Genomic DNA, 18,837 nt, shown 5'->3' with positions numbered 1-18,837 from the left:
ATCCTTTCAGTAATCTCATTTGCAAAGATCTTTATTGCAGAGCCATGTTTTGTTTTTAAATGTATAGTATCAAGGAAGAGTTTTTGGTTTATTCGTTGAGTTACATTTTAGTGAGAATTTAAGATCCTAGATGAAAAAATTCTCTCTTACTTTACTGTACCCAGTGTTTATTTCAGCCTTTTTTAAAAAAACTGTATGTTGTTCAAGTATAATTTCTACAACTATTGATCTGCTAGGGAAGAAAATAGTTTAGCATTAGGAAGGTTTATAAGTGTAAAAGTCAAATTATTGGATTGGTACTTTGAAAAATGGAGCTGGCTTTTGAATAAGGTAGTTTACCAGACAGAATATATTTGTTACATGATTATCTTTTAAGATATGCATACTAGCCACGCTAGTTGTAGGGATGTTGATTGCATATAGTTATGGATTAAATTTTAGTATTCAGTTACTTGAAAGGATTTTTAATTTACAGAGAAATAATTTAAGGATCTCTGATTGCTTTATTTCCATGTGATATTTCCGTGAAATGTAGGATGACTTTATATTTCAAGTTAGGCAAAGTAGGATGAATAAATTCTTTAATTGAAAATAAATATTTGAGCAATTTATTATTTAATTTTCACATTAGTTTTTGAGTCCACTCAAATGAACATTCCATAAACAAGTATTACTTTATTAGATTGAGTTGAGGTTTTTATACTTTAGGTGGGCCTCTTGTTTTGTATTACTGAAATTGATCAGAGAAATAAAGTCAACACATGCTGAAGAACATCAGAAAAAAACAAGACGCTTTTTCTATGTAGTATTTATTTTCTATGCAATCTTATAGTTACAAATGCGCAACTACCAAAAAATTATTATAAAGCATGCATTTCTTTTGAGATATTAAGTATAAATCCAGAGGAAGACAATGCTTTTGAGAATATTCAGCATTTATTGATACTGAATAAAACTTTATTTTTCTGTAGATTTTGTTACTTTTCTTTCCCATGCTGAAAAAATTTTCCTTTCCTATATTAGGTAGATTATTAGAGGCTTAAAATAAACATAAATTTAAAAGCAATTGGAATGAAAATGATATATATTCAATATGTACTTTTAGAAAAAAATGCATTGCATGGTTGCTTTTGTGTCTTATTTCTATTACTGGATCTTGTGTGTTTTCTGGCATACAGAAATAAATCTTTATTATCCATATATTCACTGCAGTGCCTAGAGTAAGGCACTTACCCTGGTTACTGCCCTTAGAGCCAGGCACTTGCCCTGGAATGTTTGTCATAATCTTCTGGAAATATTCTTTTAAAGGTTATTCTTAGAAATCATTTTTGTTAGAGCTGGCTTTTTTCCTGAATGCAACCCCATGAAAGAGACTATCAGCTTGTGATATAGATATACACAATAACTACTACCAAGAAGTTAAGTACTATCCCAATAATGCCTAACATGGTCAAGACAGATTCTTCATTTTCTTCTTTCTCTTCTTGCTTCTTTACATCTTCTGTTGTAGTGATGACAGGAGTACCCATTTTCCCCAAAAATCTCTTGGTCTAGAGAAGAAGAAAGTTGACTGTGAAACAAATCCTTGGGAAAGGTATCTTTGAACTATACAGAGAAATAGGAAATAAATTTATTGTACTTGCTTTTGTTGCATTATTTTTCAGCCTGCAGTTCTGTTTTACTCTGTTGAAGGTGGTGGAACATGATAGAAAATAGAGGCATTTTAGTAGAACTTCAAATAATCTATTATCATTTTAACAGTTGGGTAGAATAATAGAAAATATAATGAAAAGGCACACAGATACTGCCATTTATATATTCTGGGTGTATATTTAGTAGCTATAAATACATTTTTAAAGTCTTTTATGTATATTTAACTAAGCTGATGTATTTAATGTGAATTACAGTTTATACCTAATAGGTATAATCACCACATATTTTAGCCTAAAATAATGAAGTTACTAAAGATCTGAGATTATTTTTTTGAAGTATAGTTGATGTATGATATTATATAAATTACAGGTATACAAAATAATGATTCACAATTTTTAAAGCTTATACTCCATTTATAGTTTTTATAAAATATTTTCTATAAATGTCCAAGTTCTAAAATAATTAAAAGAGAAGTGTTCCTTTCCCTGCATTGCATCAGGAATAAAGTATTCCCAGTTATCCTGCTTTAGTCCACAGTAGTGATGAATGGACCTTTTCTCTTTGTGGAGAACTTCTGTTTACACTCAGAGAAAAGGAAGTGAACAAAAAACCTGGACAAACTTCTTTATTGAACATGGCAAATTGTTTTCAGTTCTCCAGAAGGGGTGTGTCTTTTCCATTAGTAATCCGTGGTGAATTTCACTGTAACTGTTTGGTAAGAATTGATGAGCTTCTGCCAGTAGTCAGCCAAGCAGTAAATGTTTTACATTTTTTCTTAGAATTATTTTTAGCTTTTATACATGCTGGATCATGTGTTTCATGGAAAAAATGATTAATCTTTTTGATTATTTCTTATAAATTTCTTATCAACCTTTAAACTATTCTGTTTTTTTCCAGCCATTTGAATATCCTTTTCCCCATTGAAATGTTGTTTCACATACAGAAGATGAGAATTTTATTCTTTTACCTAGTACTAGTAACTACTTTCAAATTCGAAAATTTCTCTTACTGAAATAATTATACAGTAGTGTTACACACCTGTATCTGTAGTTGATGATACTTCCAAGGTAGTTTTCAAGCTTTGCATAATTCAGCAAACAGGTTCATCTGAGGATCCAAAGGATAGTGTCTTTACTTGGTTGGTGGTAAGCAGTAACATTGAACATGCACTTGGCATTTGCTGAGTGAAGAAGTTGCTGCAAGCCACCCTTGCAGACATGGAGTTGCATAACAGTGTCATGCCCCTGCTCTTCTTTGTCAGGCTGGTCACATTTAATCCTGTATTAATGATGAAGTGTGCTGTGTGGAAAAACACCTAAAGTTTTCTGATGAAGTTCTGTATGGCCAAACATAGGATTAAGGAATTCAGGATTGAAACACTTGGTGTATCTTGTACTCGTTTGTATTTCATTAAGAGTTTGTTACATTTACTGACTCCTCTTGTTCGCTGACCCATAAATGTTAGTTTAAAAGTGCATATCTTAAAAAAGAGAGCAAAAATTAGCTCTCCCTTAGTTTTCCAGATTCCCTTCTGCAGGGGTATTCAGACGTAAGTCTTTAAAAGAAAAACACGAGTAATGTAAAATCAGATATGAATAATCAGTTTCCTGGCATAAGCATAGGTTGCTGAATGCATTAATATCTGGGTGGAATTTGACATTAAAATGAGCACACTTGTTTATGTAACTGTTGTCAAGAAAAATGCAAATATACAAAAACTTCCTATTTTAAGTTTAAAATGTGTATCATAAGAAATGACATAGTACTGAAATTTATTTAAAGTTCTTTGTAAATCAGACCCATAATTTTGTCTTGCCCTGTTTTTACTATTTTCAATCTCATTGTCCACTGCCTATTACCTTGCCTCCACAGCTTTTGCTTGCATCCCTCCTTGATATGAAGAGAGTATCTTCTCTTTCCATAATTTAAGATTCCCAGTTGGAATCCTCTCACTGCTAACTTAATTGAATAAGATAACAATAGCATAAAAAGAAGTATCATGTTTCATTTATTTTAGAAGAGCTGTCTTATTTTCTCTACGCCCATTTATTTCCAGATTTTAAAGTGTTTTAAAAATTATCAACCCTTCATGTTTGTCAGATTCTTTTCCCCCTCTCTTCAGTATTGAGTATCAGCATGGTAGGCTGTCCTCGGCTTTATTCGTATAATGGAGAGGTAGCTTCTCATTTTGTGGTTTTTCTTGTTGTTCTTGATAACTTCATAACCATTTAATTGCTTTTGAAAAATCAACCTGTCTTGGATTACCTGTATTCTTATGTAATTTTAGGTAAAGTACTATAATTTTAGGTAGTTAATTGTTTTTAATTAATAGACTAATATTTTTAAAAATAATAGACTACTAGTTTACAAGCAGTTTTGGGTTTACAGAAAATTGAGCAGGTAGTACCTATCACCACCCCCTTCCACTCATAGTGTCCTGTTACATCTTGTATTAGTGTGGTACATGGTACAATTGATAAACAAATAGTGACATGACATATTATTTTTAACTAAAGTCAGTAATTTACATTAGGGTTCACTCTTTGTGTTATACCATTCTATGGGTTTTGACAAATGCCTGGTGTTGTGCATTTCACCATTACAGTATTGTACAGAATAGTTTCACTGCCCTGAGAAATTTCCTGTGCTCTATTCATGCCACCCTCTCTCTCCCCACAGTGAAACCTCTGGTGACCACTGATATTTTTCCTGGCTCCATAGTTTTTCCTTTTCCAGAATGTCATATAGTTGGAATCATAACAGTGTGTAACCTTTTCAGATTGGCTTCTTTTACTAAGCAGTATACATTTAAGTTTCCTCCATGTCTTTTCTTGGTTTGGTAGCTCATTTCCTTTTATTGCAGAATAATATTCCACTGTATTGATATACAACAGTTTGTTTATCCAGTCACCTTTTGAAGAACGTCTTGATTGCTTCCAGTTTGGGGCAGTTATGAATAAAGCTGCTATAAACCGTCATGTACAGATTCTTGTTACTGTTTTTGTTCCATTGATCTATTTGTTCTTTCGCCAGTGCTACATTATCTTGATTATTGTAGCTTTATAGTAAGCTTCGAAGTCTGGTCATATCAGTCCTCTGACTTTGTTCTTCTTCTTCATTATTGTGTTGGCTCTTCTGGGTATTCAGCCTTTCCATATAAAGTTTAGAATCACTTGGTCAATATCCACAAAATAACTAGCTAGGGCTTTTATTGGGATGATTTTTGTACTCTGTTCTTTCTTTCATTGCCGCATGGAAGGGGATTGGGGAAAATAAAACACTGTGTGCAATACTTTGATAAATAAGTTTATAAAGCAGTACAAATGGAAATCTTTGGATAACTGGCTACATTTATAGTAATGGAAATTCTAATGTTTCAAATACTTAAATAGAGAAATGGAAGCCATTCAAAACGTGAGTGAAAGACAAAGTTTTTCCAAGACTTCATTCTTTTGCTGGTCCCAAGTTGGAAGAGGCTGTATGAGTATGCATTTACATCTATGTTTGCATATATTTGAAAATCAAAACATCATATTGGGGGAAATGTTTGGAAAGCTTATTGTGTTCTTTGTCTCATATACAAAGTAATATTATTAAGCAATTGAAGAAAATAAACATCCCAGAAGAAAAAGGAGCAAATGGTATGTGAATAAGTACTTAAAAAAATTAATAACAGCTTTATTGAAAGATAATTCACTTACCATACAATTTGTCCACTTAAAGGGCACATTCAGTGATTTTTGGCATGTTCACAGTTATGTGCAACTGTTATGACAGTCAAATTTAGAACATTTTTGTCAATTTAAAAAGAAACCAGAGGTGGCTTCCCTGATGGCACAGTGGTTAAGATTCTGCCTGCCAGTGCAGGGGGCATGGCTTCGAGCCCTGGTCCAGGAAGATCCCACATGCCGCGGAGCAGCTAAGCCCGTGTGCCACAACTACTGAGCCTGTGCTCTAGGGCCCACGAGCCACAACTACTGAGCCTGTGTGCCACGACTACTGAAGCCCGCGCACCTAGAGCCCGTGCCCTGCAACAAGAGAAACCACCACAGTAAGAAGAGTAGCCCCCGCTCGCCGTAACTAGAGAAAGCCTGTGCACAGCAACGAAGACCCAATGCAGCCATAAAGAGAGAGAGAGAGAGAGGAAGGAAGAGAGGGAGGGAGGGAGGAAGAAAGGAAAGAAAAGAAGAAAAGAAATGAAACCAGGGCTTCCCTGGTGGCACAGGGGTTACTACCAATGCAGGGAACGTGGGTTTGAGCCCCGGTCTGGGAAGATCCCACGTGCCGCGGAGCAACTAAGCCTGTGCGCCACAACTACTGAAGCCCATGCGACTAGAGCCTGTGCTCCACAACAAGAGAAGCCACTGCAGTGAGAAGCCTGCGCACCTCAACGAAGAGGAGCCCCTGCTCGCCGCAACTAGAGAAAGCCCACGCACGGTAACGAAGACCCAGCACAGCCAAAATAAATAAACAAAATTAATTAATTTAAAAAAAAAAAACACCATATACACCTTAACTATCATCCCTCTTTCTCCTTACCACCCCTCCAGCCTTAAGCAACCACTAATCTACTGTCTCTCTATGTATAGAGAGTGCCCACTGTGAACATTTCATATAAATCAGATCATGTAATATGCAGTCTTTTGTTTAAATTTTTAATCTCAGTACAGTGTTGTCAAGGTCCATTGATATTGTTTCATGTATCAATACTCGATTTCCTTTTTATGACTGGATAATATTTCACTGTATGGATATCTACTGCATTTTGCTTATTCATCATTTGATAAGACATTTGAGTTGTTTATACCTTTTGGCTATTGTGAATAACAGTGAACATGAGTGTACAAATATCTGTTTTCGTTCCTCCTTTCATTTACTTTGTATACCTAGGAGTGGAAATGCTGGTTCACATGGTAATAAGTTATTCCTTGACTTTTATTTTATTTATTTATTTATTTATTTCCCAGTACGCGGGCCTCTCACTGTTGTGGCCTCTCCCGTTGCGGAGCCTGTGGACGCGCAGGCTCAGCGGCCATGGCTCACGGGCCCAGCCGCTCCGCGGCACGTGGGATCTTCCCGGACCGGGGCACAAACCCGTGTCCCCTGCATCGGCAGGCGGACTGTCAACCACTGTGCCAACCAGGGAAGCCCCTCCTTGACTTTTAAATTACAGCCATCTTAGTGTATGTGAGATGGCAGGTATCTCATTGTGGTTTTGATTTGCATTTCCCTGATGACTAATGATGATGTGTTTGCTGGTCATTTGTGTATCTTTTTTGGAGAATTATCTATTCAGATCCCCTGTCCCGTAAGTGGGGTCTGGGCAAAAGGAAACATCTGCCTCTTAGCTCTAGTTATCTGAAACTTAGCCACAGCAGCAAGTAGCTGGTGGTAGGGTGAGAAATGCTGAGATCTTCCCCTCCTGGGGAGATAATCTTCTAACTCAAGCTAGGGGAAGAGGGAGCTCAGGTTCTACCAGTCTGTGTTGAATTTGCTTTCTTGCTGAGCTGAGAGCAGGAAGAGAGTAGGATCTTGGTTCAAATACTTTAGGTTCTTGTTTTTCTTACTGAGTTTAGTAGATTTTCTTAAATGAATGTTTTCTCAGTTTGTTGTGTGCCCTTTGGACTATTTCTAGGGCCTTGAGTGGTGATGTTTTTTTAAAAATTTGTATCTGTTTCATGGCAGAGCAGGTTCACTGAACTCTTCATGCTGTCATGCTGGTGCGAAAAAAAAATTAGGTTTCAAAAGCCTAGTAAAATTTTTAACCTCTCATTAATTGTTCTATATCCTTATAGTGGGATATTTTGCATCCATTAATTCCTTGAAAGTAAAAATTCAACACATACCTAAATGTACTATATCATGTGCCTTTTACCTGTAACATTAATCAGCTTTATTAAATATTAAATTACACATTTTTTTCTTTATCCAAATATTATATTCTTCACTTGTTTTAAAATTCAAAAGCTTTAAGATGGTATCTAATAAATAGTTGTCTTCCTGCACCTGTCCTCTAGCCGACCAATTTAGCTCCCTAGAGATAATCAATAGTACTAATTTCTTATATTTTTTAATAGAGATCCTGTGTGTGTGTATATATATGTATTTATAAAAAACAAATAAATATGAATACATATTCTCTTTCCTTACCTTTTACGTTGTTGTTATATTTACCGAAATGGCACTATACCATACAACCCCATTTCTTTCTTTCTTTCTTTTTTTTTTTTTTTCCCCACACCCATGAGGCTTGTAGGGTCTTAGTTCCCCAATCAAGAGGTTGAACACGGGCCCCCGGCAGTGAAAGCACCATCTCCTAACCACTGGACCGCCCGGGAATTCCCCATACAACCCCATTTCTATTCCTTGTTCCTCCTGTTCCCACCTTAGGTATTTTGGAATTTGTTCCAATGCAGCATAAGGCACATCTTCATTTTTATGACTGCGTAATTGATATTTAGTAATCGAAACAGCTCCATCTAATGAACATAAATGGATTGTTTTGCTGTTATAAACAATGTTGCAGTGACTAATTTTGGTGACCTTGATAATTTTATCTGTAGGATTAGTTTTCAGAATTAACTAGAATTGATGATTCAAAGGGTATGCCAATTTGTTGTTTTGACAGATTGTAACTTGTGCTCCATAGACATTATACCAGTAATGTTGAGTAGCTATTTCCCCACACCTTTCTTTTTTTAAAAAATATTTATTTTATTCATTTATTTATTTTGGCTGCACCGGGTCTTAGTTGTGGCACGCGGAGTCTTCATTTTGGCATGCGGGATCTTTAATTGCAGCATGAGGGTTCTTAGTTGCAGCATGCATGTGGGATCTAGTTTCCCGACCAGGGATCGAACCCGGGCTCCTTGCATCGGGAGCACGGAGTCTTACCAGCGAAGACCCCCCGCACCCCATGCCTTTCTAGGAGTTTGATAACAACTTCCTTCCTTTCTTTTGTCTGTCTATACATGTAAGCATATATAAATTTTATACATGCACACATTATTTTTTCTGCACCAATTGTGAGACATATGTTGCAGATATGATAGCTCTATTACCCCTAAGTATTTCACTGTTTATTTGCTAAAACACAAAGGCAGCCTACCACATAACCACATTACAGTAACCAAAATCAGAAAAAAAGCATTGATAGAATACACCTATCTAATCATCCAATCCACAGATACCATTCATATTTCATCTGTTGTCCCAATTATGTCCTCTATAGCAAAGAAAAAAATTGCTTTTTGTCCAAAATTTAATCTAGGATCATTTAGTAACCTTTTCCACCTTCTTCAGTTTGTAACATTCCTCCAACTTTGTCTTTAATGACCATGACAATTTAATAAAATTTTTTATTATGTAAAAGTTCAAAATATGTAAAACTAGTGAATGTAGCATAATGAACCCCTTTGAGTTCCGTCACCAGCTTCATCAGATAAACATATCGCCATGCTTTTCAGTTACATGCTCACTAACCCATTTTTTCCAAACACATACATATATACACATAATAGGTTATTTTAAAGCAAATTTAAGACATCGTTTTATGCAGGCTATAAGTATTAAGCAATGCCTAAAAGCACAAAGGAGAAAGTAAAAATAAATTTTAACATAAATTACCTCATGGACCACCATCCAGAAATAGTAATCAGTAACATTATATCTAGCATGTATAGCTAGAAGTATGAACAGACAGATTGGTAATAGAAGATGAGAGTATGAAAATATTTGGAACTTACACAGATTAGCTATTTCTACCAGAATTGGAGAGAAGAGTAAAAGGCTGGTGTTGGGACATCAGCGATTATATACCCAAGCCCTTGTAACTTTTATGTGGGCTAGAATGAATAGAAATTCTACATGGAAGTATTTTTGTCAGTCATAGGTATTCAGCTAAACAATTAGGCTTTGCATGATTTGCAAAGTATTTTTGTTTTGTTTTTGCCTAGAGGATTTCTACTCTCAGATTTTATTAGTCAAAGTATCATTGTAAATTTGTTTGTTTCTTGTTCCTTTGTCCTACTAGATAGTTTCAAAAAAGGCAAGCATTTGACCAGTTAATATTTATGAAGTTTACTTAACTCTTAAGATGCATTAATTGCAGAATTTGTAATCTTATGGCAAACAAAATTCAGCTGTAATTATTTTGACTCTCTAGGTCCTTTGCATTTCCATATATATGAGTCATCTTGTCAGTTTCTACCCCCCAACTAAAAGCCCATTGGAAATTTGATTGGAATTGCATTCAGTCTGTACATGAATTTGGAGAGAATTAACTTATTAACAATATTGGGTCTTCTATGAGCATTGTATATCTAGTTGTTTAAATTTCCTTTAATGAGCCTCAGCAGTGTTTTTATACTTCTGAAATTGTCAAATTTATCCCAATTTCATTTTTTATGCTATTGTAAATTATACTTTTTTGAAATTTTATTTTCTTGTTACACTAGTATATAAGAATACAGTTGATTTTTATTTATTCACCTGATATCCTACTACCTTGTGCAACTCAGTAGTTGTGCTACATTCCTTAGGATTTCTGTATAGAAAGATAATCATGCCATGAACATTAAAGACAGACAATTTTATTTCTTCTTTCCAATTTATATGAGTTTTGTTTGTTTCTTTAAAAGATTTTTTTTTTTTCTTATTGAACTGTTTAGATCTTGCAGAAGTTGTCAGTTTGGGGGAAAGGTGTTCAGTCTTTTCACCATTAAATATGGTGGTTGATGTTGGGTTTTTTTTAGATTCCCTTTATCAGCTTGAGGCAGTTTTCTTCTATTTCTGGTTTGGTTAGAGTTTTATCAATGGATTTTGAATTTCATTAAATACTTTGTTTAGATCTGGTAAGATGATCATATGGCTTTTCTTATTTTGTTTGTTAATATGGTGAATTACATTGATTTTTCAAATGTAAAGTCGACTTTGCAATCCTGGAATAAAAGCCACTTGGTTGTGATTTATTTTACTTCTTTGTTTCTGTGTTCATGAGGGATACTCATCTGTAGTTTCTTTTTTCTTTTCTTTCTTTTTTTTATTGGTAATGTCTTTGTCTTATTTTGGTATCTGGTTAATTTTGTCCTCATAACATGAGTTGTTACCACTTCCTCTGTTTTCTGAAGTAGACCACATACAATTAATAGTATGTGTTTTTTAGGGAATTCCCTGGTGGTCCAGTGGTTAGGACTAGGTGCTTTCACAGCCGGGTTAGTGTGGGGGGGGGGTGTCAATCCCTGGTCATGGAGCGAAAATCCCACAAGTCACGTGGTGTGGCCAAAAAAAAAAAAGTATGTGTTTTTTAAGTGTTTGATAACATTTACCTGTGAAGCCATATGGAGCTTTTTAATGGAAAGGATTTTAAGTAAGAATTCAATTTTTTTTAACTGACAGGGGGCTATTGAGATTTGCTATTTATTTTTAAAGAACTGATTTGGGGGAATTCCCTGGGTCCAGTGGTTAGGACTCTGTGCTTTAACTGCCGAGGCCTCGGGTTCAATCCCTGGTCAGGAAACTAAAATCCCACAAGCCGCACTGCGTGGCAATCAATCAATCAATAAGTAAGTGGGTTTTTTTAAATGTTTAAAAAAAAAAAAAAAGAACCGATTTGGCATTGTTGGTTTTCTCTGTTGCTTATCTGCTTTCTACGGTGACAGCATAGGAGTGGTTGCCTGAAGCTGGCCAGAGGAGGATGATTAACTACAAAGGTGTTTGGGATGGTAAAAATATTACGTTATCTTCATTTTGGCAGTGATTACACAGGAGTGTATATTGTCAGATATCATTGAATATGTACTTAAAATTAGTGCATTTTATTGATTGTAAGTTGTGCCCCAATAAGTTGATTTTTGAAAGTTATAAATAATTCATCGGGAAATGATTTTGTGATTTTGCTTGGATTTCTTAGAGTTTTGATTTTTTTTTTTAATAACAAGTGCCACTTAAAGATTCTAGAGAATTAAATTATATTAAGAGGGAAATTTCTTATTTTCCCATTTGAATGTTGTAGTAGAAAGCTAAATTTGAGACTGTGCTGTAAGGTATGTTGAAAATATTTAAGATTATGAACTATACAGATTAAAGCTTAAAGGCACCTAGCACTTTTTAGTGTGCTTTAAGGAACCTGTTAGGAGGAATTTCAGGCCATATTAAATTTTTTCCCATGCCTAAAACACTTTTTTTTCCTCTCTGTTGGTAAATCATGTTAGTGTTTTTTTTCTGAAATTGTGACTGTTGAGTGCCATTATATTTTAGTAGTTAAGTGTCTGGACTTCAGAACTGGATGACCTGTGTGTGCATCCTGCTTGCTCCACTTCACTGATTATACAGTCTTGAGCAAGTTCTTCATGCAAGTTCTTTCCTATGTCAAATCATTTCTTATATTCTTTGGATCGAATAGTTTATATCTCAGAACATTTTAGATTTAATTCTCCAAGTTTATTGTCTTATAATAAGAACACAATATTGCCTCATTTTCAATCGCATTGATTGTTATCCTGGCAAAGTGTCTGTTATTAAACCCCTAAGACAGTTTTTGTGTATACATAATAACCCTCTGTCACTTTAATGTTTAGAATTACTTAACGTGATGTGATTTAGCAGGTAATTTATATTACTGCTTTTCTAATGTAAGAATATATGTTATTTACTATATTATAAAAAAACATGCTGGGCTTCCCTGGTTAGGCAGTGGTTGAGAGTCCGCCTGCCGATGCAGGGGACACGGATTTGTGCCCCGTCCGGGAGGATCCCACATGCCGTGGAGCGGCTGGGCCCGTGAGCCATGGCCGCTGAGCCTGCGGGTCTGGAGCCTGTGCTCCGCAACGGGAGAGGCCACAACAGTGAGAGGCCCGCGTACTGCAAAAAAAAAAACAAACAAAAAAAAACAACTATGCTTTCTTATAGTTGGCTTTATTTTTCTGGGAATAGAATGTTGAACAGTGAAGTGTGGATTAGTTGGAGGTAATATTGTAATACGGAGCATAAATTACATTCATAGAACTCCATTCAAAAGAATGTAAGGAGAAACAGCAAATTCTGAGGAAAGTATTATAACTATACATTATTTAATAACTTTGGGAAATAATCTTCTACCTCTTAATGAACACACTATCTAAAACACTAAGTATTTTTTTTATAGAGGTCAGATTAATTTTTAGGATTAATTAATATTGTTTGTTGCTTTTTATAACTGGGATAAGATCACAGATTAGGGCTTCCCTGGTGGCGCTGTGGTTAAGAATCCGCCTGCCGATGCAGGGGACACAGGTTCGAGCCCTGGTCCGGGAAGATCCCACATGCCGCGGAGCAGCTAAGCCCGTGCGCCACAACTACTGAGCCCGTGTGCCACAACTACTGAGCCTTCATGCTGCAACTACTGAAGCCCACGCACCTAGAGCCTGTGCCCCGCAACAAGAGAAGCCACCACCATGAGAAGCCCGCGCACCGCAACGAAGAGTGGCCCCCACTCGCCACAACTAGAGAAAGCCGCATGCAGCAACAAAGACCCAATGCAGCCAAAAATAAATAATAAGTAATTTTTTAAAAAAGTAAATAAGTAAATGTATTTACTGCCATAATGTATTATCTGGACTATTTAATCATTTTTATGTGTGATATAACTAAATAGTTACTTAATTACATTTCTGGCTGTCTCCCCAACCCTGTGCCATTTTCATTTTCTTTTGTTCCCTAAAAGTGCCTCTTACACTTTGTACATTGGTGCTTCATGAACATCTGCTTTAGTCCACTTACCAACCAAGCAATTAATCTTAAGATCCAAGTAGAAGCTACATTGCTGTGGACTTACTTTTATATTGCACATCTGCTCATTTTATGCTTTCCCCTTCTTCCTTCTTACAGTTCTCGACATGGCAAGACATGTGCCACTCTATCGAGCTCTGCTAGAATTGCTCCGGGCCATTGCTTCTTGTACGTGCATGGTGCCCCTCTTGTTGCCTCTTTCTGCAGAGAATGGTGAAGAGGAAGAAGAACAGTCAGAGTGTCAAACTTCTGTTGGTACATTATTAGCCAAAATGAAGACCTGTGTTGATACCTACACCAACCGTTTAAGGTACTATACTTTGTTCATTTCTTTTGACCTTGGCTTTTACTGTCTTTTTTAAAATAGCTTTGTTGGTTTTTTAAAAATGATGTATGCTAATTAAACAAACATATGCACAAGCAGTAAATAAAACTACAAAGAAAAAGTAGCCACCAAATCCTACACTCAGAAACATTTATTAACAGTGGCTTACCAGACGTTGCCCTATGCGATCTTATAGCTATAGATAGAGTTTTTCTTAAATGCTATAACATTGTACCTATTATACAGATAGATGCTAGTTTTACTCAATATTGAGGTGAAAGACACCTTCACTCTCAGTAAATACATATTGCTGATACTGTTCTTAATATTTCTGATTATGCATTGTATATAGATGCTGTATTTTACTTAACCATCTATTAGTGGACATTTGGGCTATTTCTAATTTGTAATAACCTCTGACAGACATCTTTTGGGACTTGCAGAAATCTCTGCAGAGTAGATTCATAGAATTAGAACTGTTGGCTTTAGGAATTACTAGTTTCATTTTGATATGTATGTTATAATTCATGCTATAATATTTTTTAGAAGGTAGAGGATTTGGTATTTATTTGTTGAAGTTATAGTAAAGTTAGTATTTTATCTTTGTGGAAAATTGAAGTTTTAAGTGAATCTTTGGTTAAGTTTATACCTTGCTAGAAATCAGATGATGAGTCCTCTTATCAAAAACTTTTTTAAAAACCTTTTCCTGGTAACCTTTTTCATTCTCTTAGCAGAATCTGTTTAATGGTTGTCAGTTTTACTTAAAGATGGCATAAATTCTGATGTTTGCATAAACATTCAGAATTAGGCTAGAGGAAGCTTATTTCTTTGTTAGTGGTCTTTTGAATCAGTTAATCTTCTTTACTGTCTTTGCAATATATTTGTCCTACCTGTTCTCACTTATTTTTTTAGTAGCCTAAACTTTGAGAAACTCAGTATACATCAAATGATGGCAGAGAATTGGTCATTGGAGGAATAGTTTTTGTCAGCTTTCATTTTTCAGAAGAAATCAGCTCCTCAGATTATTCTGACTCTTTTAGCTTTATTGTACTGTCAATATCACTTTAAAAACTAGTGGGTCACTGCCAGGCAGTAAGAAACGTGAATTAGAGAAGAGATTAAAGAAGACCCAGTTGGTAGCGATATAAAAAGCTGTAGGTTCATACTCTTTAACCAGGGAGGGAAAATGTAAAGGTATATTTTCTTTGATAGTGTGAGACTTTTTTATGTTGTAGAGAAGTAAATAATATTATCTTTCGTCCCATCCTTCATTATGGCAAAAATCTTTCTAACTGGTAACCTAGGTAGCTAACATAATTGAACAAAAATAGTGTGGTATCATCAGACTAAAGGTCTGATTTTCTAACTGAGCTAAGTGAATGGAATTTGTAGACCTAGAGTGCCGTTTTTGCTGCTTTTCTTAATGTATATCCTGTTCACATAACATGCAGTATAATTTCTTAAAAATTAAACTTCTGCATGAAATGTATTAATGAACCACTATAAAAATTTAATTGCGGATAGAGGATAACTGAGTTTCAGTTAACAGGAGCTCTTTATTTTTCTACTTGGTTACCTGGAAAAAAAAATTCTTTAAAATCTTTCACCAAGAAAAAATGACACTTCAAACTTTTAAATTTTGTACCAGCAAAACATGCATGTAGGGAGCTTCCCTGGTGGCGCAGTGGTTGGGAGTCCGCCTGCTGATGCAGGGGACACAGGTTCGTGCCCTGGTCCGGGAAGATCCCACATGCCGCGGAGCAGCTAAGCCCATGCGCCACAACTACTGAGCCTGCGCTCTAGAGCCCATGAGCCACAACTGCTGAAGCCCACACACCTAGAGCCCGTGCTCCGCAACAAGAGAAGCCACCACAATGAGAAGCCCGCGCACTGCAACGAAGAGTAGCCCCCACTCGCCGCAGCTAGAGAAAGCCCACGCGCAGCAATGAAGACCCAACACAGCCAAAAATAGTTAATTTTTTTTAAATTGAAAAAAAAAAACATGCACATAAAGATAATAATGACTGTTCACAGAGATCATTTCATTTTTTAATTTTATCTTTACAGTGACCCTGTGCAGTTTAACTATATTTTAAAGCTATTTTACTGACAAGCACTAAAGAGAGTTTTGTATTATGGTTTGAATGTGCCTCTTCATCAAGATTCCTCATGATATCTGTTATTTTTTTATATATGTGTAGAATACAGCCTCTGTTACAAAAAGAAGCCAGCAAAGACATACATGTTGTAACATCCCTACTTTCCTATCAAGGTTTGGCACCTTGAGAATTCACTTTCCACTTCACAGAAAGAGGGGAAAATCTACTCTTTTCCAGCCTGTCAAAACTTAAATGTATTTCTTTTCATATTTTCATCAGACTAGAACTCTAATAAAGTGAACAGTATAGTCCAATTTCCTGTAAAGTTTATACCCACAGAAATTGGTCTAAATTTATTTTTTACACTGTTTCAAGATGCAAAGCTTCCCCCTCCCCCCTCCCCTCTACCTGATCCCCAACTGTATTTAAAAACAAAAACAAAACCCAGGATACTCTGAGAAGAGGATGGTCAAGGCAAATTACATTCTGTTTACATATCACTTTTAGGATGTGTTTTAGTGCTTCATCAGGATTTGGAGTTATGACTTTAAAAATAATGTGTAGGTGTTCCCCAGCTCAGAACATTTTTGCATTATTTTTGTCTCTTTTTCTCTCAGTAGGAAATAAGGCAGGTGGGGGGGATGCGTTGACTGTGGGTGATTCCCTGGGATGTCCTGGCCACATCTGCACCTGGGGGCTCAGGGGAAAAATAGGTAAGGGTAGATAGAGTACATCTATTTAGTATAGGTTTTTCTTTTTTTTTTTTAAGCAAGAAAGCAAGTACTGGTTTACTAATTATGTTTATGTATGTTATTGTATTGCCTTGTTTTCTTCTTATTATTTCTCATTTGTTACTTTTTTTTTCTTTCTAAAAGCCAGGAATACACAAAAGGCATGCAGTTTTTTCCCTCCAAATGAAAATTTAACATAGCACAATTTTGTCATATTAGATAAAGAAAAGATAGATTCTCTATGTAATTTGCAGGTCTCTGGATGATAATTGTGGTTACATATAATGATTTACATTGATATTATTTCTTCTGTATATGTTATACTTACAATTTTTAGCTTTTTTGGATGAAAGAAATTAAAACGTTTTGCCCAAATCTAAAGAGGAAGTTTACTTTTACTGGTTGGAATAATCCAATTAAGAGTATCCTATCTTGGGCTTCCCTGGTGGCACAGTGGTTGAGAGTCCACCTGCTGATGCAGGGGATGCGGGTTCGTGCCCCGGTCCAGGAGGATCCTACATGCCGCGGAGCGGCTGGGCCCGTGAGCCATGGCCGCTGAGCCTGTGCGTCCGGAGCCTGTGCTCCGCGACGGGAGAGGCCACAGCAGTGAGAGGCCCGCGTACCGCAAAAAAAAAAAAAAAAAAAAAAAAGTATCCTATCTTGAGGACAATGCTTAAACCCAACTAATTTTAATCTCAAAATTCAAAGAATGATAGAGATTATATAGGTTAACTGACTCTCCCCTCCAAGCCTGAAACCTTCTATAAGAGGAAATAGGAAAATATCATTAAGAAGCTGAAAAGGCAGATCATTTACTTTGCTTTTATCTAATTTGTGTTTTAGAAACTTGCGCTTATATTCAGATAGGTGATATCTGGCCTGGTCACAAGAGCGTCACTGATTTGTTCATTTAACGGATGTTTATTGAATGTTCATGAGAGCATAACAAGAAAATTAGGTCTTTTTCTAATGGACTGACAGATTATGGGGGAAACAATAACTAGGCAGTTTTAATAACACAGTACATGGCATATTAGAAGTTTAAAACATTACTGGAGGATCAACCCAGATTTGGAAGCCCAAAGAATACATAAGAATTGGCTAAATAAAGAGGAGCCGGGGCCTGATATACCAGGCTGTGTAAAGAATGTTAGGAGTGAAAGAAAGCATCAAGTATTCAGCAAAATGTAGAGAATAAAGAAGTTTGGTGTGCCTGGGTGTCCTTCGGGTTAGAAATAGGGGTGGGAAATGAGGCTAGAGAGGAAAGCAGGGGCTTGAAGAACTTCATAGTTACCTACTCTTAAATGTGATGAGCCATTGAAAGGATTTCAACAGAGATCTAATCAGATCTGCATTATAAAAAGATTGTCTTGCAGTGTATCTGAATGGTTAGGGTGGGAGTTAGAACAAGACTAAATTGCCATGGAAGAGATTTTCATCCTTTCTATCTTGACAGTTGAGCTGTTGGTGTCCTCTCCCATCCTGCCATTCTGGGGACTGAGGATTTGAGTCTATTAGCATTCTTGCTCTAAAATTATGGACTTAAAAGAAAGTTAGTTCCTAGGTAGAAATACTGTCTGTGTTTCAGATGTTTGACTTTAAAAAAGAAATAATATAACTCAGGCTTTAAATTACTTATTAACTACATTATTCTGCCTATGTGTTAGTATCAGTGACTGCGGATTTATCCCTGGGGATCTCCTTCAATAAAGTGTAAGTGCTATCGAATAAATGGTTTTCGGAGCATGGTTTCCTTTGTTAACATACCAGAATTTGAAGTCTGTAATCCTACGCAGAAGTTCTCCAGTACTAATCCTACTAGGTTATTTTACTGAAGACAGAAAACAGTCATCTATTGGCTTGACAGAGGCTCAGAATCATTAGCAGAGAATCTAAAATCTTTTATATTAAGGTTTAGGAATGACAGGGTGAGACTACATTCATTTTCATACAATTCTTCTATTTCCTTAAAGCTGTCATCCAGCCAAAATTGTATATGTGGAAAACTTATATGACAGTAAGTAGGCTTTAGATTTAATTTTTCTGGAGCCTTTTGTCTATATTATTTTAGAGTTCATCTTAAAAGAGTATCATGTGATTATGGGATTTTTATTAATCGGATCAAAATAAACCAAACCATTTTCATGGTTGAAAACCGAAGGAAATTTTTCTTGGTAGAAATTCTTTGTCAGAGTGAAGAGCCTCAGCATTTATGAGGAGGAACTTTCAAACCTTATACCACCCATGCTTTTGCTAGAATCTT

The 18,837-nt window shown here is 35.9% G+C and overlaps 1 protein-coding gene across 1 annotated transcript in view; it reads left to right on the top strand.

Moving 5' to 3' along the window:
* Positions 1–18,837, top strand: part of BIRC6 (baculoviral IAP repeat containing 6) — a 268,208-nt gene that overhangs the window by 213,365 nt on the left and 36,006 nt on the right. Inside the window, 1 exon segment of the mRNA XM_029231389.1 lies at positions 13,519–13,729. Within this exon segment, the coding sequence (XP_029087222.1) occupies positions 13,519–13,729 (211 nt within the window).

The sequence above is a fragment of the Monodon monoceros genome, unplaced genomic scaffold (assembly GCF_005190385.1).
Source record: "Monodon monoceros isolate NGI ecotype Baffin Bay Population unplaced genomic scaffold, NGI_Narwhal_1 Super_Scaffold_19, whole genome shotgun sequence".
NCBI classification, from domain to species: domain Eukaryota; kingdom Metazoa; phylum Chordata; class Mammalia; order Artiodactyla; family Monodontidae; genus Monodon; species Monodon monoceros.
Note: the sequence above shows the minus strand (reverse complement) of the source record. Positions and strands in the feature narration are given on the sequence as shown.